Source organism: Pseudopipra pipra, chromosome 1 (genome assembly GCF_036250125.1).
Source record: "Pseudopipra pipra isolate bDixPip1 chromosome 1, bDixPip1.hap1, whole genome shotgun sequence".
In the NCBI taxonomy this organism is placed as follows: Eukaryota; Metazoa; Chordata; class Aves; order Passeriformes; family Pipridae; genus Pseudopipra; species Pseudopipra pipra.
In genome coordinates, this window is record NC_087549.1 from 76,347,982 (window position 1) to 76,366,523 (window position 18,542).

At 43.7% G+C, this 18,542-nt stretch overlaps 2 protein-coding genes across 3 annotated transcripts in view; both read right to left on the minus strand.

Moving 5' to 3' along the window:
- Positions 1-2,845, minus strand: part of RETREG1 (reticulophagy regulator 1) — a 65,485-nt gene extending 62,640 nt beyond the window's left edge. Inside the window, exon 1 of one of the 2 annotated variants that reach the window (XM_064661829.1) lies at positions 2,579-2,845. In XM_064661829.1, the coding sequence (XP_064517899.1) occupies positions 2,579-2,808 (230 nt within the window). In that variant the 5' untranslated portion in view covers positions 2,809-2,845. The remainder of the gene's footprint in view (positions 1-2,578) is intronic. The other variant, XM_064661811.1, reaches the window with a different exon arrangement.
- Positions 2,846-15,820: 12,975 nt separating this feature from the next.
- The window catches only part of MYO10 (myosin X), a 162,905-nt gene continuing 160,183 nt past the window's right edge, over positions 15,821-18,542 (minus strand). Inside the window, exons 39-41 of the mRNA XM_064661733.1 lie at positions 18,090-18,542; positions 17,529-17,720; positions 15,821-17,261 (exon numbers count right to left, since the gene is read on the minus strand). Of these exons, the coding sequence (XP_064517803.1) occupies positions 17,151-17,261; positions 17,529-17,720; positions 18,090-18,542 (756 nt within the window). The 3' untranslated portion in view covers positions 15,821-17,150. The remainder of the gene's footprint in view (positions 17,262-17,528; positions 17,721-18,089) is intronic.

Consider the following 18,542-nt stretch of genomic DNA (forward strand, 5'->3'; position numbering starts at 1 on the left):
GTACTTACAAGAACGTTATTTTAGTAGTAAACATCAAAAATGCATTTATATGCAGTACAATGGTTACGAGATTTTCAACACAAAAGAGGTTACAATCGAACATATTAAAAAAAAAAGATTTTGTGACATCAGAGAAACAGCTCACTCTCAGCAGCTCCGACTGCAACAGTTTACACATGAAGTGTTTTGAATGGCATATATACTAAACTCACTGTGAGGAAAACATAGTCTCGACAAAATGAAACAGACAGGAGAAAGGAACTACCATTACTTTTTTAGAAAACTGTAAAATTAAACCTCACCTTCCCTTCCTCCCTCTTCCACCAAGACTGTTGCTGCTATAGTGAGAGAAGTCTCCCATCCAGCAATATTGACTTCTCAGCTTTGAGAAATCCTGAGATTAGAGGCCCCTCACACTGGGAACGGACCTATTCTGTAATGGGGATAGGGATACTTGGAGGCACATGACAAGAAAAGATGAGGTACACGAAGCAGCAACCAGGAAACGTTCCTACTACCTAGGCTCTGGCCACAAAGCCCTGTTAGGAGAGACTTGACAAGCAGCAGGGGCAGACACTTGTTCCCAGTCCAGAAGCAGTAGCAACTGTCTGAGTCATGACAAACTAGGCTGATGAGCTGAATCTCAAACAAGAAAAGGAGAAGGAGCAAACACACTGTGCTGCAAACACGATGCCAACACCAAAGCAGAGAAATGTGACACCAAACAACTGTTTCATTTTCAAAGTGTCAGATTTCATATGTTTGCTAAGGAGATCTTTCCTGTTGTTCTTCAGTCTCAAACCACAGAATTTTACTGGTCAACATTCCCGCTCCTGCATTTCCTGGTTTGTATACAGCCCTCAAAAACTCCCTGGCACTAGGATGGCAAGCTTCCCACTGAGGTACAATACCACCAAAGTAAAATGAGCAATCCTTGCCCTGACTTTTGCTATTCTGACTCATTTTGAGAGTAAGAAAGTAGAGTGAACTATGAATTTTAACAAAATAACTTCAAATACTGGCCACATAATAAGTTGCCAGTAAGACTACCAAAGAAGACTTCCTATAGGCATTACATAATGCTGGAACTATATACCTTGCTTATGACCAAAGTTGGACCAAAGAACAGAAAACTGGTTGCCCAGCAGATACTATTCCTTGAGACATGGAAATGTATTCTTCTAGATGTTGTCCCTGAAAATTTTATCAGAGCCATGTTGCAAAGAAACATAAAGCTTTATGACTCTTCCAAATTGCTGAAAGAATAGGTGATCTCTGAAGTATGCAGAAAATGAGAGCATAAGCATGTTACTTTCTCAATGAAAGGATTTACCACGGATACCTAAGAGCAGGATGGATAATAAAAGTCAATCAAAATTAGAAATCACACACACTTGCACAGAGATTTTCCTGTGCAGCACAAAGCCTCAGAAAGTTCTCTTTCTATGACTTTGATCTCATGTTTAAAAATCATGCTTGTTACAGTTATAGAGAACTAAGTGGAATTTGCAACTAATCCACCTCTGTTGCTTGTTTGCCTCTTATTCACTCAAGGGGAAAGGAGGCAGTTCTAGCCACAGGAAACACAATTCAGTCTTAAGAGTCTCTGCAGTATGATTAGACCCTAATTATTAGTGGTATTATTAGAGCCCTAATTCATAAATCACTCTACACAAGAAACATTTTAGATCAGAAAACGAAAAACGTAGGCATCGACAAAAACAAGGATCAGGAGAAAGCCCTGAAGAAGTTTCACATAGAAAGACAAGTTTTTTTTCCTATAGGAGTAAACAGAAGAGTCATGACAAGCACAACAACAAACACATCCCCATGTTAAGTTCTGGAGTTTATTCAACGAAACTATCTGACTTGAAAAAGCTTAGTCAAGAAAGAGAACTGGTGCACTGCAGTAACATTCCCGCTGTCCCCACTCCACAAAGCCTCCACTAACTAGGCCATTAATTTGGAAAAGCAGGTACACTCGTCATGAACTCTGAAGCACTGGTCCAGGGCAGCAGCACAGCTCTACCTATGGGCTCGGAGCCTGATTCCAGGGGGTTTCAAAACTCTGCAGAGAAATGCGGGCTCACGGCTTATCTCGGCTGCGGGAAATGCAAGTTCCCGGCGGCGTGTGCTGCAGCCGCCCTGCTCAGCTTCGCTCCGAGGCTCCTCCTCATCGTCACACATCATGCTGTGGGAAATGGGAGCAGAGGGGCGTGTGTGGGGCTAGGGCAGACACCGAGGATGAAAGAACCCGACCAAGCAGATGCACACCGCCGGAGGGCCGTGGCCAGACGCGGGGCGGCGGCTGGGGCACGGAATGCCGTGGCGCAGGTGAAGCGAAAAGCAGGACCTTCCTTCCCACGGAGGAGCTGGGGGCGCGGGTCAGCTCCCCGCGAAGGGCGGTCGGAAAGGGGAAACAGAGGGGCAAACGCTCCTCCCGGGGACGAGGGAAGAGGGGCGGGGGGAGGAGACGCCCGCGGCCGGGCGGGGCGGCGCGGACCAGGCAGGAGCTCTCCCATCCCGGGGGGCGGTCCCGACCCCAGCCCCGGCGCCCAGCCCGGCCCGGCTCGCTCACCAGAAGAGCAGGTTGGCGCAGACGAAGCCGCCCAGGCTGCGGAGGGGCCGCTCCCAGCTCAGCGCCGCCGCGATGCAGCAGCTCACGGCCAGCCCCGTCTCCCCCAGCACCGCCGCCGCCCCGGCCCCGCTTGACACTTCCGTGCGCTCCGTATCCCCGGCCGCAGCCGCGCCCTGCTCCTCCGGGGCCTCCGGCTCAGGGGGCTGCGCGGGTACCGCCGCGCTCGCCATGGCTCGGTGGCGGCCGCCGGGCTGCGGCTCGGCCGGGCGGAGCTGGGGCTGGAGCGGAGTGGGGCCGGGCCGGGCCGGGCGGGAGGCGGGTCGGAGGCGGAGCGCGGCGCTGCCCCCGCGTTACCCCGCACCCGCCTCCGCGCAGGTGCGGCGGGGCCGTGCCGGCGGCCGTGACTCCGCACGGGCGGGCGGGGGCGGTGCTGGCAGCGCCGGGCTGGCAGGGTCTGCCTGGCGGTGTCTGACGCGCTTGTGTGTGCAGCTCCTGGCAGGCGCTCTCGCTGCAGTAGTGACCGCGTAAGTCTGGAGGATTCCGGTTCCCTGCTCAGGGAAGGCTGGGCAACCAGCTGCCTTCTTGATTTGGGAAAAGGTGTGAGGTGAAGCCCACAGGAAGATGTTGCCGCCGAGACTTGCCTTTCGTCTCCTTCTCGTGTATATCCCACAGCCAAGGAACAGTTGGAGCACGTTCAGAGGAGGACCACGAAGTTGATAAGAGGACTGGAGCACCTCCCCTACGAAGACAGGCTGACAAAGTTGGGGCTGTTCAGCCTGGAGAACAGAAAGTTGTGTGCAGACCTCATAGCAACCTTCCAGTATCTGAAGGGGAAGCCGGGGGGGGTCTGGAGTTCCTGACTCGTGGTCAGGAACTGTAGGCATAGGACAAGGAGTAGTCGGTACAAATTGAAAGAGGGGAAATTTAGGTTAGACTTCAGGGAGAAATTCTTTACTGTGAGAGGGGTGAGACACTGGAACAGGCTGCCCAGGGAGGTTGTGGATGCCCCAAGCCTGGCAGTGTTCAAAGCCAGGTTGGATAAGGCCTTTGGCAGCCTGGTCTAGTGGGAGGTATCTCTGCCCATGGCCAGGTGGTTGGGACTAGATGAGCTTTAAGGTCCCTTCCAACCCCTTAAAATTTTGTGATTCCATGATTCTATGGTAACAGTCCCCAAAATCCTAAAAAAATAATGGAAGTAAGCTGCTGTTGTCACAGCGCTGGGAACTTCTCCTAAGACCACAAAGAAGGCTATGGGAATTTGATGGCTTCCATCTTCCTCTTAAGTAGCCAAAAAACATCCTTGAAAATCTCTACTATGCTATCCTATCATCTGCACTACTACCTGTCTGGCCAGCCCCAGGCTCCAGGTGGAAGCGTGACTCTATCTTCAGGCTGCTGATGTGCATAATAGGTAATGTGATTATTGGGAAGCTGAATTCTGGGGAGCGTACCTGGTGAGAAACATCACTCAAGCATCTGTTACTGAGTAGGAAGAGCCAAAAATTGGAACTGGTGAAGGTATTTCACAGCGTAAACTGGGTAAAATTAAATAATTTTTACTGCAAGAGCAGAATTTTGGATTAGGAGATGACATCTGTTTCTAGCTTAATTGAGCACCCCTTGTTAGAATGACTTTTTAAAGGGAAAAGGCCTCATACTCACTTCAAGGTCAACATTTTTTTCTTTTTCTTTGAGGTAAAAGAAGACAAAATCACAAAATTAAGTTGTAACATTGACTGTGGATTGCAGTTCTCCTGCGTGTTTTCACTAGATAACCTTGGGAAGGAGTTATTCTGTTTCTCTGATTCCACACAATCTGTGTAGCATATGAATTGTACCTGAGAGGAAATATACAGAATGTTGTTTTACATAAGCAATTAACATTTTTTCTAAAGGACATTTTAGTTTTATGCTGATTTGTAGTACTACTATGCTGTTACGTCTAAGAACCTGGAGCCAGGCAGACCTGCCTGAATAACAAGCCCAGCTAAAATGTGATAAAGTGTTGTCTATGAAAGTCTGAGAGAGCAAAAGGAAAGAGACAGGCTCCCCTAGTAACCTAAAACACAGAGATGGAAAAGAAAGGCTCTATGAAGAAGTCACGGCAAAGCTGGAGAAACACTTTGTTCTTTTGCTTTGGTTTTGTGCTGATGAATGAAAGTTGGTCCTAAAAAGACTTAGTCAAAACAGTGTGTCCTTCATGCGCTGGGAAATGGGCAGCTGTTTCCTGTGTGTACCAGCAGCTGCTTACAGTTACTGAGCACTTCTCCTGGTGCCATTTGGGAATCTGATGGTTCCCTAGGATGAGCAGTGGTTGTTTGCTAATTTCCTGGTTTGGGGAATGGGAGCAGAGGGGATTTTAGCAGGGAATCTTAACAGTCCACAGGAGTAGAAACAATCTTCTCACAAGGAAAAAGAGGTAAGGAAGATAGACACAAATGGGGGAGTTTCTCCTATACTTACCCTTTTCTTTTTTCAGATCATTATAGGATGCTCTATTATCCATGCCAAGCTGCTGTTCTAGTGAACACTGCCCATAACTTGTAAAAACCATCCCCAGCTTAGCCAGCGGCAAATTGCTTTCCCTTGCTAGCATTCAGTTATTTCAGTAATGTGGGCTGTCTGATCCAGCATCCAAGTCTAACTCCAAACAGTAAGTAGGTAAGCCTGGAAAGGAGTCAGGTGTTCCTCATGCGCTTTTAAAGTGACCATGGGATAGTTAGATTCAGAAAGTGCAATGGGGTTAAAATGTTAAAATTTGGGTTTAACCAACAGTGGGAGAATGGCAATATAATCTCATTGCCTGAAGGATTACAACCATGGCAGGTTTGAGGCAATCCTCCCTTACCGATATTCCACTTTTTTAAACATTTGAGGATGATTGTATGTCGTGTGTTCTCCCCCCCTGCCGCCCCATTTTTTCCTCTGCCACACTCTCTTCAGTCACAGGAGTACAAGAATGCCCCATCTCCTCAGAAAAGTGAAGGTGGAATCTGGGATAGGAGGATGAGGTGGGGTTTCAGTGGGCAGGGTAGACTACAGATAGGGGAACTCTTGAATTTTGATTAAACTGTTCTAGATTACTGGTCTTTGCTTTCCTGAGCAATACGATGAAGAATATAAACAGAAACTTGTGAAAAGTTCTTCCAGAATATGTTTTGTAATTGAACTAAATTTAAAAAAATTGCTTCAAGGGTTGATGAATGCCAGCTTTCTTTTTTTTCACTGTTGATTGTTTTTGGCTGGGTTTATATGAGTGAGCTTACTGAAGCATGCTGGTATAAACATCAGTGTGAGAGAAGAAATGGATGCTTAATTCCCAGCCATTGAAAGTTTACATGTCCTTTTCAGAAAAAATAGTAATAAATAGGTTGTCAGGCTTTGATCTTCCTGTGCTTTGATGTTCTGCCTGCCAGGGTTTGTGTGCAGTTTGAGTTTGGGCTGAGAAAAACTGGGACTAGCACCCAGTGTACAGTTGCATGTGTGAGCTGTAATGCACAGAATTAGGTTAGGGACTGTAGGTCTGGTGCCAGGGACTACAGTGTAAATGATGGATGAAAACCAAGGAGAAAGCATTCTTAATGGTTGTTTCAAAGGAACTTACAAATATCAAAGCATCCTAATGCTTCTGAAATATGTTTGAAAATGCTGATGCCAGCATAGAGTAACTGTTGAATTCAGTTGAGGATTCCAGCTCGAAATGGAGTGATTTTCCCTCATTTTTCCTTTTTTTGTAAGCTTGTTTTCTATTTGCTTCATTTCATCACAGGATAACAGAGTAAATTAGTTTGGAAGACTGTAAGACATTTGGTCTGACCCTTCTCCCCATATACATGCTCAAAGCACCCTTGGTAGTTGGCTGTGACATGTTCCGTGCCACGCCCAGATTAGCTCTGAACATCTCTGAGGACTGGAGATTCTACACTGCACTCTGGGCAACCTGTTCAATGTTTGACCACATTCATTGTGAAGAATATTTTCTTATTATGTATTAAAAATTTCTTGTTTCACCCATTTCCTCTAATTTGGTTCTGCACTTCGTGGGGGAGGGCTCTGTCCCCATCTGTTCTATAAGGACACCTGAGGTACCTAGCAAGTAGGTCCCTGTTAACCTTCTGTCTTTCAGAGTGAGTGAGCCCAACTCTCCCAGCCTTGCCTTTTACATCATGAGCTGTATGCCACTGACCTTCCAGGGGCCTTTTGGACTCCTTCCAGGATGTCAGTGTGTGTCTTATATTGAGTTGCCCAAAACTGGACAAAGTATTCCATATGGGGTCCCACAAATGGTAGAAGGAGGGGAAAAAATACTTTCCTTGTCCTACTAATGACCCATAGTTAGTGCATGATTACTGACTCCATATCCAGTCATCCCCATGGCACTTTCTAACTTGTCTGTGTTTTGAGGCTGAAGAATTGCGTCTTAGTCACTCTTAATATGGTATTATTTCTGTGACTTTGGTCATCCTTATTCCCTTTTCCCAAGCTTTTTTGAGTTCTAAGATAGCTTTCTTGTGGAGTTCTAGTCACATCATCACAGCATTTGTTTGAAGTAGGAGCAGGTCATGGATTTGAATAACAGTGCTCTATGGTTTGCTTTTGTAATAATTTCTAATGACTCCTTTCCTTTTTCCTTTTTTTTTTCCCCCCTAACTGGTTGATATTTTTTCTGGAACTATTAAAACTTCACCATTTTGTCCCTAAGTGCTAATAATCGCTTCAGAGCTTGCTGTACAGCTGAATCTGGTATTGGGCTTCCACCTTCACCTCACTTGCTTCATTTTATCTACTTGGAATTTATTTGCCATTTTATTGGACAACTGTTTGGTTTCCTGAAGTCATGCAGGTTTTTTTTAAGTCAGCCCTTATCCTCACTTTCCTGAATAACTTGATGTCATTGCTACACATTGAGCTTGCTGTTAGTCATTTTTCCAGTTCACTGTTCAATAGGTCGAAGAGCTCAGAGCCTCTGCTGAACTTCAGTGATCTTCTTCCTTTGTTTGGAATAGATCATTGGCTTTTACTGTCTGTTCCCTATCTTCTAGCCAATTATTTCTCCACATCAGGACTTCCTGTGTGGATACACAGCTTCCTTGAAGCCTTAGGTGATGAATTTAGCCAAAAGCCTTTTTGAAATCCAGGTAAACCAGACTGTCTTTATTTGCAGATTTGTCAAGGAACTTCAGCAGACTTCTAGGGCAGACCTTTATTAATCAGAACCCATGCTGCCTCTTCCCAGTAGATCATATTTCTTCAGATGTCTGCTGATTATATGCTTTATTATTATATTTACTAGTTAAGATTAAAAGCCTTTAGTTGCCTAGATCCCTCAAACTCTTTAAAGTCTGGTATCATAGATGACATATGTACTACGCACCTTTTGTTAATCCTGTTTCTGTCTGAAGCTTCATGCATGCTTTTGTGGAATTTCTCCTGGGTCTTTCCACTAAACTCTGGTATCTTTTATAGTTACTGTTTAATTGTAGAATAACTTTCCAATTAATAATTATCAAACACTTTTTTCCTTTGATGCACACCTTTTTAGCATTTCAGCATCCTTAAGGTTTCTATTGTGGAACATGTTGAAACTACATCCCACACTGTTTATTCTTTTATTTAATTGTAATATATAATAATATTTAACCATGGAGCAGGAACATGTTAAGTGTTATCCTGTGTTATTCAAAATGCAATTAGGACTGTGACACATCTTTCTAAGTATTATACATACAAGTCTGTGCATTTCAGAATGCTCTTGTGTTACACTGAAGTTTCTCTGTTGAGCAGTTGGAATACCTGCGACCTGATTTGCTTTGTAAGCTAAAACTATGTGGTGGGTTGACCCTGGTGGGATGCCAGGTGCCCACCAAGCCACTATCACTCCCTTCCTCAACTGGACAGGGTAGAAAACATATAATGAAAAGTTCATGAGTCAAGATGAGGACAGGGAGAGATCACTCACCAGTTACCATCATGGGCAAAACAGACTTGATGCTGGGAAGTTAGTTTAATTATGAATCAAATAATGAGAAATAAAATCAAATCTTAAAACTACCTTCCAAACACCTTTCTCCACCCCTCCCTTCTTCCCAATTTTCTTCTTCCCAACTTTTACTCTCAATTTCTCTACCTCTTCCTCCCCTCAGTGGTGCAGAGGGTCAGGGGGTGGGGGCTGTGGTCAGTTCATCACATGTTGTCTTTGCTGCTCCTTCCTCCTCAGGGGGAAATATCCTCACACTCTTCCTCTGCTCCAGTGTAGGGTCCCTTCCACGGGGTGCAGTTCTTCAGGAACAGGCTGGTCCACTGTGGGTCCCCTGTGGGGTCAAAAGTCCTGCATGGGCTTCCCACAGGGTCACAGCTTCCTTTGGGCATCCACCTGCTCTGGCATGGGACCCTCCATGGGCTGCAAGTGGATCTCAGCTCAAACATGAACCACCATGATCTTCACAACAGGCTGTGGGGAAATATCAACTTTGGTGCCTGGAGCACCTCCTCCACCTCCTTCTTCGCTAACCTTAGTATCTGCAGGGCTATTTTTCCCATGTATTCTCATTCCCCTCTCCCAGCTGCTGTTGCACAGCAGATTTTTTCCCGTTCCTAAATACGTTACCACAGAGGTGCTGTTGCCATCACTGATGGGCTTATCCAGCAGATGGGTCCATGTTGGAGCCAGTTGGCATTGGCTCTTCTGCACATGGCAGAAGCTTCTGGTAGCCTCTCACAGAAGCCACCCCTGTAGCCCTCCTGCTACCAGAACCTTGCCATGCAAACCCAATAAAAGGTGTATAATACCAGTTGATACAACATGACAAATTTAACATCAGTGATAAGATTATGAGTGTTGATGCTGCTTCTTATCAAGAAATGTTAGTGTTTGGAGTTTTTTCCTCACTGCGAGGTTATGCTTCTTAATGCCTGTGAACTCAAAGCTTTAAGAGCAGAACTCAATGATGAAGTAATGTCAGGAAGAATAATGCTTCAGTTTTAGGTTTTCTGTAATACAGATCATAATCAAAAAGCTCTGATACCACCCCATCAGATATTCCTTTTTGTGTGGTACGTGTGTGTGAGAACAATAGTAAATATTCCATTCTCAAGTGCAGCACTGTTCTATTATGAATCCAGGTTTTATAGAATTGAGCTAACGTAGCAATTATATCCATTTATTATAGCAATTATATACATTTATATGTCTTGAGTAGTTGGCATTAGATGGATAATAAAGACAGATCACCTTTAAATTAGAAACATCAGTATCTCTGATGTAACTCTTTAAGACCTGAGAGAAGAAAATGTATGTTGACAGGCTCAACAGCTATGGTCAAAGCCAGTTAAGAAACCACTTAAAACAAGTGGTTTTAGCCCAGAAAAAGAACTGTACAGCAGTCTTATAAAATATTTATGCAATAATTTATAGGTGTTTAACACCAAACTATGTTGCTCTTTTCATCTGCGTAATCGTGCCATGTGGGAGATCAATAAGAATAATTGATTTTCATGAATCTAATTTTGGATCTAATTACTGTAATCTCTTAGATGGCATAATCTGTTTGATTATACGTGGTAGAGAGTTGCTAACAAGTTTATAGGTTTAGCTCCACTCTTTGTTGAACTCCACCTGAGAGCAGGCCAAGCAGGCCGGTAACCTTTTTGAATCTAGCAATTGTTTAGAATTTATGAAATAGGTAAACTCATACACGAGTTGTCATTGGCAAGGAAGAATCAAAATCACAGTGAATCAGCAAATTTGTACATTTTGGCTTTATTTGTAGGGAGAGTGATCTAAGTAAAAAACATTAGTATTGTGGTAAAACTATACAATGCCTTAAATATTTCAGAAAGTAATTAGATGCATTTGATCATTACATTGACCTCATGAACTTACTTTTGAGACACTGCTATGCAGATGATCTACCAAGAGTTGAAGTTTGAGACTGTGCATTGTTTAAAAGTTGTAGTTCAAAAAAGATCAAGATTCTCAAAGTGGAAAGGTGTATGGGACACACAAAACTGAGAGCAGTTAAGCATGGAAAATGTTTGCTGTGTAAGTAGCCAGAACTGCACCCCCAGCTGCTGACAGGGAGAGTGCTACAAACAGCGGTCTCCACAGCTAAGGCTGATGAGGGCAGCAGATCTATCTATCTATCTCTTCCCTGTGAGGCCTGTTCCTATGGGATTCTTCCAAGAAGATTCCTGAAGAGGCTAGAGTTAGCTCTCTTGAAATCCATGGTTGTATTCTTACCTGCTGCACTGCTTTCTCCTCACCTGATACCAAAGTCTTCAATCTTGTGGTCACTACAGCCAAGGCTGCCCCCAACCTTCACATCTCCAACAAGGCTTTCCCTGTTTGTTGGTATGAAGGAGCAGCACATCATTCCTCATGAGGTCTTCCACTACCTGTGACAGAAGTTATCGTCAGTGCTTTCCAGGAACCTCCTGGACTGTTTGTTCTTGGCTGTGTTGCTTCTCTGGCTGATGTCAAGGTAGTTAAAGTTCCTCACAAGAACCAGGGCCTGTGACTTTGTGGCTCCTTCTAGTTGCCTGTAGAAGGCCTCATCCATTTCTTCCTCCTGATCAGGCAGCCTGTAGCAAACACTCACAGCAGTGTCACCCTTAGTAGTCTGCTCTTATATTCTGACCCATAAGCTCTTGACTTGCTCATGATCCACCCTGAGTCAGAGCTCAATACCTTCCAAGTGTTGCCTCACACAGAGGGCAACTCCACCACTGTGCGTTCCTGGTCTCTGTCTTTCCTAAGCAGCGTGTAGCCCTTCATGAGAACATTCCAATCATACAAAGCTATCCCACCCTGTCTCCATAATCGCAATGGGATCAAAGTCCTGTGACTGCACACAGATCTCCAGTTCCTCCTGTTTTTCCCCCGTACAGAGTGCATTGGCACACAGGCACTTAATAGAAGTATTTGATTATGTCAGTATCCTGGGAGGGGTGCAAAGGGATGCTGCATAGTCCTGTCTTGATGTTACATCTTTGGCTGCTTGTGCTTGATTGATGTATCCCCTCTTAAGCCTCCTTTTGCTACTGGAGTTGTTGCTATAGTTCTCCCCTTCCCATACCTCTGGCAAGTCTGGCCCTGTCCCTGTCCCCTTCAAATCCAGTTCAAAACTCTCTAAATGAGCCCTGCTAATTCCTGAGCTAAGATCTTTTCCCCGCTTTGAGTCACTCCCAGCCAATGCTCCTTAGAGTCCCTAATACTTCTTAGTCTTTCTACTTCATCACTCAGCTCTGCCACTAGGCTGAGCAGATTGTCGACCTGATTGCACCTCACACAGCTGTTCTTCCTGCTGCCCTCTGAGAGCAGCCGTAGGCTCTGGCATTCCCTGCAGCCTGAGACCTGGACCCCTGCATGCTTTCACAGATGCTGCATCTTGGTTACTGCATCCTTTCTGGTGTGCACAGAGAGGAAGTAACTTTTGCCCAAGTTTACACCGTACCTGATCTCTCTCAGTATGAATACCTGAGCTCTCATGTTAGTGATATTATTGTTGGTCAGAGAGTAAATATCAGGAGTGTGATTCCTGTCTGCCCATGGAGATGTGTGTGGGTGACAAGCAGCAAAGGAAAAATAAACTTTTATGCAAGAAAAAGGAGGTAATCTAAAAAGTTTGAAAATTGCTTTAGGTCTAAACCATTGGCCAAATCTGGGGCTAAGTTTGGCAAGGGAGGTCCACTCTGAACCTTGTGACTCTGTGGGAGGATCTCCCTCATTCCTAGTTATCCTTACCCTTTCTCATCCTTACCCTTTTTCCATCCCCAACCTCCACATAGATTATTTTTGGTAGATTTTAGTTTTAGATCGATTAATTTTAGATTTTAGTCTGACTTTTCCGTGTGTGCTTTAACCATCTAGTCAGTAGTAGAGCAAACCTTGCAATGAATTTTGTCATGCTTTTTCTTTAATATTAAACTGGTTTTGCCGGTACCGTAGCTGGTGATTCTTTGAGCAACCTAAAACACTCATTTACCACAGGTGGACAGCAAACATAACAAGAAGACTCCCTCTTCGTTCTCCTACTCCAGCCTTTACCAGCCAGTTAAATTCATACTGCAGATAGAACCACTCGCTGTATAGTTCACTTCCTTGGATCGCTGCTGCCCTCTTCTGCTGGCTTCCCATGGCTGCTGAAGCATGGGTAGCTTGTGTATTGCACCAAAAGCCTTGTGTCTGTTGTGATAAGGGAGATATTCTCAGTGGATTCCTTCAAGATTAAACTTTATTAGAAAATCTCAGCCACCTTTGCAGTTCCATGTGTCTACATGTGTTTGAGGTAGGTGCCACAGCACAGCTTGTAGCTGTATTTCTGTATCTGATGGAGTGAAATGCAGTGACTTTCTAGGGCTGGGCACCACAGAGAATTAGTTTTCCTTGAGACAGTGCTGTCGTATTTGGTTGGTACCCTTCTGTATTTACTTAACAGAGCTGTAAATTATATGGAGTGCATGTGCCCTGAGGGACAGTCTGTCAGCACTGAAGAAGCTGCCACTTCTGCCCGAGTTACAGTAAAATGGACCTAGGCCAGCATGACTTGCAGTGCTGTAGCGTGTCTGTATTGGGTGCTTGTGCTCGTGCAAACCTGTGTGTACATGTTATAGCCACGTGCCTCAGAAATGTGGGGCTTGAAACCTGGGTTTCTGATGCGACGCTTCTTGGGTGAAGCAGTTTCCTCTGCATAACTTTTGTAATTAAGTTTATTAAGAATTCTGGCACCATGACAAATGGATGTATTGTGTCATGAGGCACAGGAAGAGTGCTAGATGGAAGCCTGAAGACATACGTGGAATTGAGGCATGGCCAGCCAAGTCCAGAAGAGGGCCACAAAGGTGATTAGAGGGATGGAGCACCTTTCCTATGAAGACAGGCTGAGAGAGTTGGGGTTGTTCTGCCTGAGGAAGGCTCTGGGGAGACTTTAGAGCGGCCTTCCAGTACCTAAAGGGGCCTAAAAGAAAGCTGGAGCAGGAGTTTTTATAAGGGCATGTAGTGATAGGACAAGGGGGAATGGCTTCAAACTGAGAGAAGGCAGGTTTTGATTACATATTAGAAATTCTTTACGGTGGGCATGGTGAGGCACTGGCACATGTTGCCCAGAGAAGCTGTGGCTGCCCCATCCCTGGGAGTGTTCAAGGCCAGGTTGGATGGGGCTCTGAGCAACCTGGCTAGGAGAAGGTGTTCCTCCGCATGGCAGGAGGGTTGGAACTAGATGATCTTTAAAGTCCCTTCCACTTCAAACCATTCTACAGTTCTGTGATTTAAGGCATGCTAAGATGAGGATATACAATTTTATTTCCATTGCAGCTGACACTCTATTCTTAGGCCTGACTCTGTGATTTCTGCCCAGCCTGTGCTCTTGCAGCATGTCTGGTCAGTGGGGTCCCGTGCTCTTCTTGGTGTGGCTGTATTCGATCAGGTGCAGTCACAGGTGCAGGAACCCAATGTGTGCTTCTAGAGGATTTTTGACAGAGTTGGTGAAACTGCCTGGGGATGGCAGATCTTCCAGAGCGGAATGAGTGTCAGTACCATAATTGGGGCCAGTTCCAAAGGCAGGGACAGGTGGTGAGGCCACGTGAGCCGAGCAGTCTGGTGGCAGGAGGTGGGTAATGGAGCAGGACTTGCTACTCTTAGTTCTTTCAGAAAATACACAAGTTTCAAATCCTGAAAACTGCAACACGTACAGTAAAACTCCTTTCTAGAGGGACTGGACATTGCTCTTAGAACCCTTTAATTTCTAATACTAAGTTCTTTGTGATTTCTGATGCACTCAACCTACAGAGTGTAGCAGTTGCAATACTATAGTCTGTCCTGAAGTACATATCTTTTGCTTTTTTCAGTAGTGGTATGCTGCTACTATGTTTGTTCTTTTGGAAACACAAGCCTTTAATTCTAAACAAGAATAAAAGTAAAAATGTGTTCTGTGGCAGAAGTTCCTCTCCTCTCTTCAGATAAACTCAACTGCTACTGTAACTGAAGAGATCACAGGCAGGAGAGAGGATCTGGCTCTAGCAAGAAATTTCGTGTATGTTTGGATTAAGCTTGTACTGTAGCAAAATAATTTGCAAAAATCTCTTCTCAATCAATATTTAAAGATTTTATAGTTTAAAGAACTCTTTTCTCACTTTCAAACACAGGCATGTCTATTATGCAGTATTTATTTTGATAAACTGTGCATTCTTTCTGTCAAGTTTCACCAATTATGAAATCTTTTATTTGCCTCTACAGCAGTAACTGGAGTAAGATTTGCATGGCAGGTTGGCTGATCTGGCATGAACGAAAAGAAGCTCTTAGTTATAGTGATGTAGTGACAAGCAGTTCTGTCACTAATGGTCACTTCCCTCTTAATGGCTGATAGCATTCAGAAGTCAGTCAGGAGGCAAACGAATCAGGAGTAGAGAAGTGGTGTCAGCTTCTCAAGACTGCGACACTGAACAAGATTGTCATCTTGTATATTCCTGGTTTTTTTACCAATTACTGATTATGATGATGTACAAGGACTTCTCTGAGCGTGTTTATAGATAGACAAAACTGAACTTTCTTGCTGTGCTGGCTGAAATGCATAAATTGTGTTATTCTAAGGATGTCTTGCTAAGAGCAGTGAAATTCTTTCTAAAGAACTTGCATATGTGAAAAATAAAAAAAAATCAGTCTCAGATACTCTGTGTGTGTGTAACTATACATACTTAAGTTATAGCTCCTCTCATTTTTCTTGTCTTCCTTAAATTAAATCCACCTTCGCTGGGAGTGTAGAGGCATGAAATTAGTATGTCCATAGAGGGACTGAGGGGCGGTGGCACAGATGGAGTGACTAAATGTACCTAGCAGTGGGAGGAGGGTGGAGGATTTCTCAGAGCAAGCCTTGTACCCTATAAAGGCTATGTACACTTAAGAGGGCGGCACATGCTGCACTACCATGCTGTGGCTGGCTAATAAAAACAAGCCATCTTGCATCAGGGCTACCTAAATAGCAAAAGCTTTACTTGCATGTTCCTGGTGGTGTGGAATTGCTCAGCAGTCCTTTCCCTCTATCTCATGTAAAGGACACATATTGCATGGGCAAGGAAACCTGTCCCAGTACAACACACAGCACATGCACCTTTCCAAACAAAAGCATACACACAACCACACATATATATGTAGTCTACACTGTGTTCCTGGCTTGGCTTCTGAGAAGACTGATGAAATTAGGATTTTGTTCAAAGTCCAACTCAAGTATGAAATAGAAACAGAGCACATGACATATATTTTCTTTATTGCTGGACTTTTTTTTTCCAGTGAGTAGGCATGATTTCTTAAAGGCTGAGGTTTTTAACAACAGTAAGTTTTTACAGGTTTCTTTTTTTTTCTTTTTGCTGTGGACAAAAAGATACCTTTGATCAAAGTTTTGCCTTATATTACAGTATTTCTGTACAAAAATAAAAGTCCAAAATCAACTTATTATTAGCTGATATTCCCCAATTTATTTACAGGGTACTGTCGAGAACCTTCATCAGGCAACCAGGTAAAATAGAGAACTCTGTATTAAAGTAGCTGCATTGTATAACGTTGCGTTCTCTAGTCAACTCTGAGGGGTTCTGACTTTTGGCAGTCAGTCTGGGTTGGAGAGTCCAGCCAGAAGTATAAAAGAGTGATGTCTTTTAAAGAAAAAATTAATATTAAAAACATAAGCTGACAGGATGAAGAATTGAACTGATAACTGTACTTCCATATTAGGATAGTCTATAAATATTCTCAGCTACATCTCTCTTTATCATACAGCAGATACAGAATGCAGACTTCTGCTACTTATATGGTAATACATATTTGCAATAGTAAAATCAATGTATGAAAATTTTGGAATTTACTGGTTAATAAAACTGCTTATAAAGTAACCATACAATTGTAACACCTATAACTCTGAACTATTAAAATGTACAGAAAGACTGTTTACACCATTGCACATACTTATTCCCTTTGCTTCAAAAGACTTGTGAAATACAGAATAAAATTTGTCAAATTTTACTGACAGCTCAAATATGCATGCACAATGTGCACATCCATGGAAGCAAGGGGAAACAAAGTGTTGGCGTCCATCAGGAAGGCTGCCAGCAGCGCTCCAAAAAAAATATACCTTGCTCTTCTTCCCTCCCCCTTCCCACCTGTATACAGGCCAGTAGATTAGTGCAGAATGGATGAATATAACTTTGTTTTCAGTGTTCTGAAAGGACAAAAGAAATCTTCTTGAATTTTATCAGCAATTTTAGGCCAATACAAGTTATGCTTAATATTGTAAGGCACTTATTACTGCTTGTATTGCAGTGGATTGAGTCTTAAGGCGTTTCTTACATCAACTGAAGATAATAATGCTTTGGAAAGTTTTGAATGATCCAGCGGTTCTAGTATGTGACTATTTCAGCTGATTTTCCCCTGCCCACCCTGCGGTCTTTCTAAAACATTGTTTGAAGATATTTTCCGTTGAAACTCTGGTTCTTCGTTAGCTTGTCAACAAACATGATCGATGTCATCAGGTTGTTCTGAGGCCAGGGAACATATTCTATTTAGAGTGCAGTGGAACTGGTTTTGTTTTCACCTGCAGCTGCCCTGACTTCCATGACTACTCACTGATCGAGAGGTGCTGTAGCGTTTTTTCACGATCATACTGATGTAAGCTTTCATCAGCTTTGCAATGTCAACCACCTGCCAAGAGTATAAAGAGCAAAGGTCTTAATAAGGTAACAATACGTGAATGAATTTCTTTAGACACTAACAATATAAAACTGTCAAGCTTTCAACAAAATCCATTTAAAGTTAAACAAAAATACTCAGCACTTCTATCCATCTCATGATCCCTTTAGCTTTACAGGGATCTTGAATAGATCTGTGACATTTGTAGCTACTACTTGAATTACTAAGTAACCTGACTATCAGAACAGGAAGACCACAACAAAACTACCTTGCTCTTACCTCACTAGTTTCAAAAAGCAGTTCCCTCTCATCCACCACGATCTTGTAGGTGTTGGCAAGCGGTGCACCAAATGACAAGATATGTTCGTACTGGAACACCTCCAGGGGCCTTCCTTCCCCACGCTTGTAGACAGAAACTGCATCAGCGCTGACTCCAAGCCACAACTCTTGTGGGAATCCCCCTTCTTTACACTAGAGATAAAAAATGTAAATTAACAGCAAAGGGAACAGCAGGAGCTACACACCACTTACTGTTGATGTTCTTGTCTGTAACCATTTTTTAAAAAGTGCATATTGCTTGTACCTCTTTGAATGTTGCCTTTTACACTTCTTAAACTTGTTTGCAACCCATCAGGCTAGAATTCTGTCCCTCTATTTTATGGTTAACTGGTGGATTTAAATAGCTACAAGTGCTTGCTAATGGGAGTAGGCTTTTAATAGCTAACAGTTTATTACATCAGCTGTCTAAGCGTTGTGATACCGTATTTATGGTTTCACTACTCTGTAATGAAATCATCACCTATACAGTATAAACTAGTTTGAATGTTCACGAGGTCTTACCTCTACGTCAAAGAGTGTTGAACCATAGCCAGGCCATTCCTTAATCAAAGCCATGTACTTTGCCATAGCCTGCTCCTGATTCATCCTCTGGAGTTTTTTCCATTTGTCAATAATACTAGTCCTGGATGCTGAGATTTCCTCTTTGACCCACATGTCTAACATCTGATCCTCCTCAACCTTCTGTTTGCTGACAGAGCCACTGCGGAAACTCCTCCGCAGTGTTCCTTCAAGAAAGCTGGCTCGTTTCTTCTCAGCCTTATCTACTGCAGTAAATGTTTTGGTAGACTGTGTAATCCGAGACTTCAGCTTTTGCAAGGGATAGACTTCCTCCATTTCTGGTACAGTGGTATGCAGAGTGTAATCTCCCTGAAGGTACTGAAGACGCAAAGCTGCAAGGACCTGGAGGGTTTCTTCAGGAGCAGGATAATGTCCTTTAATCACTGCTTCATGAGC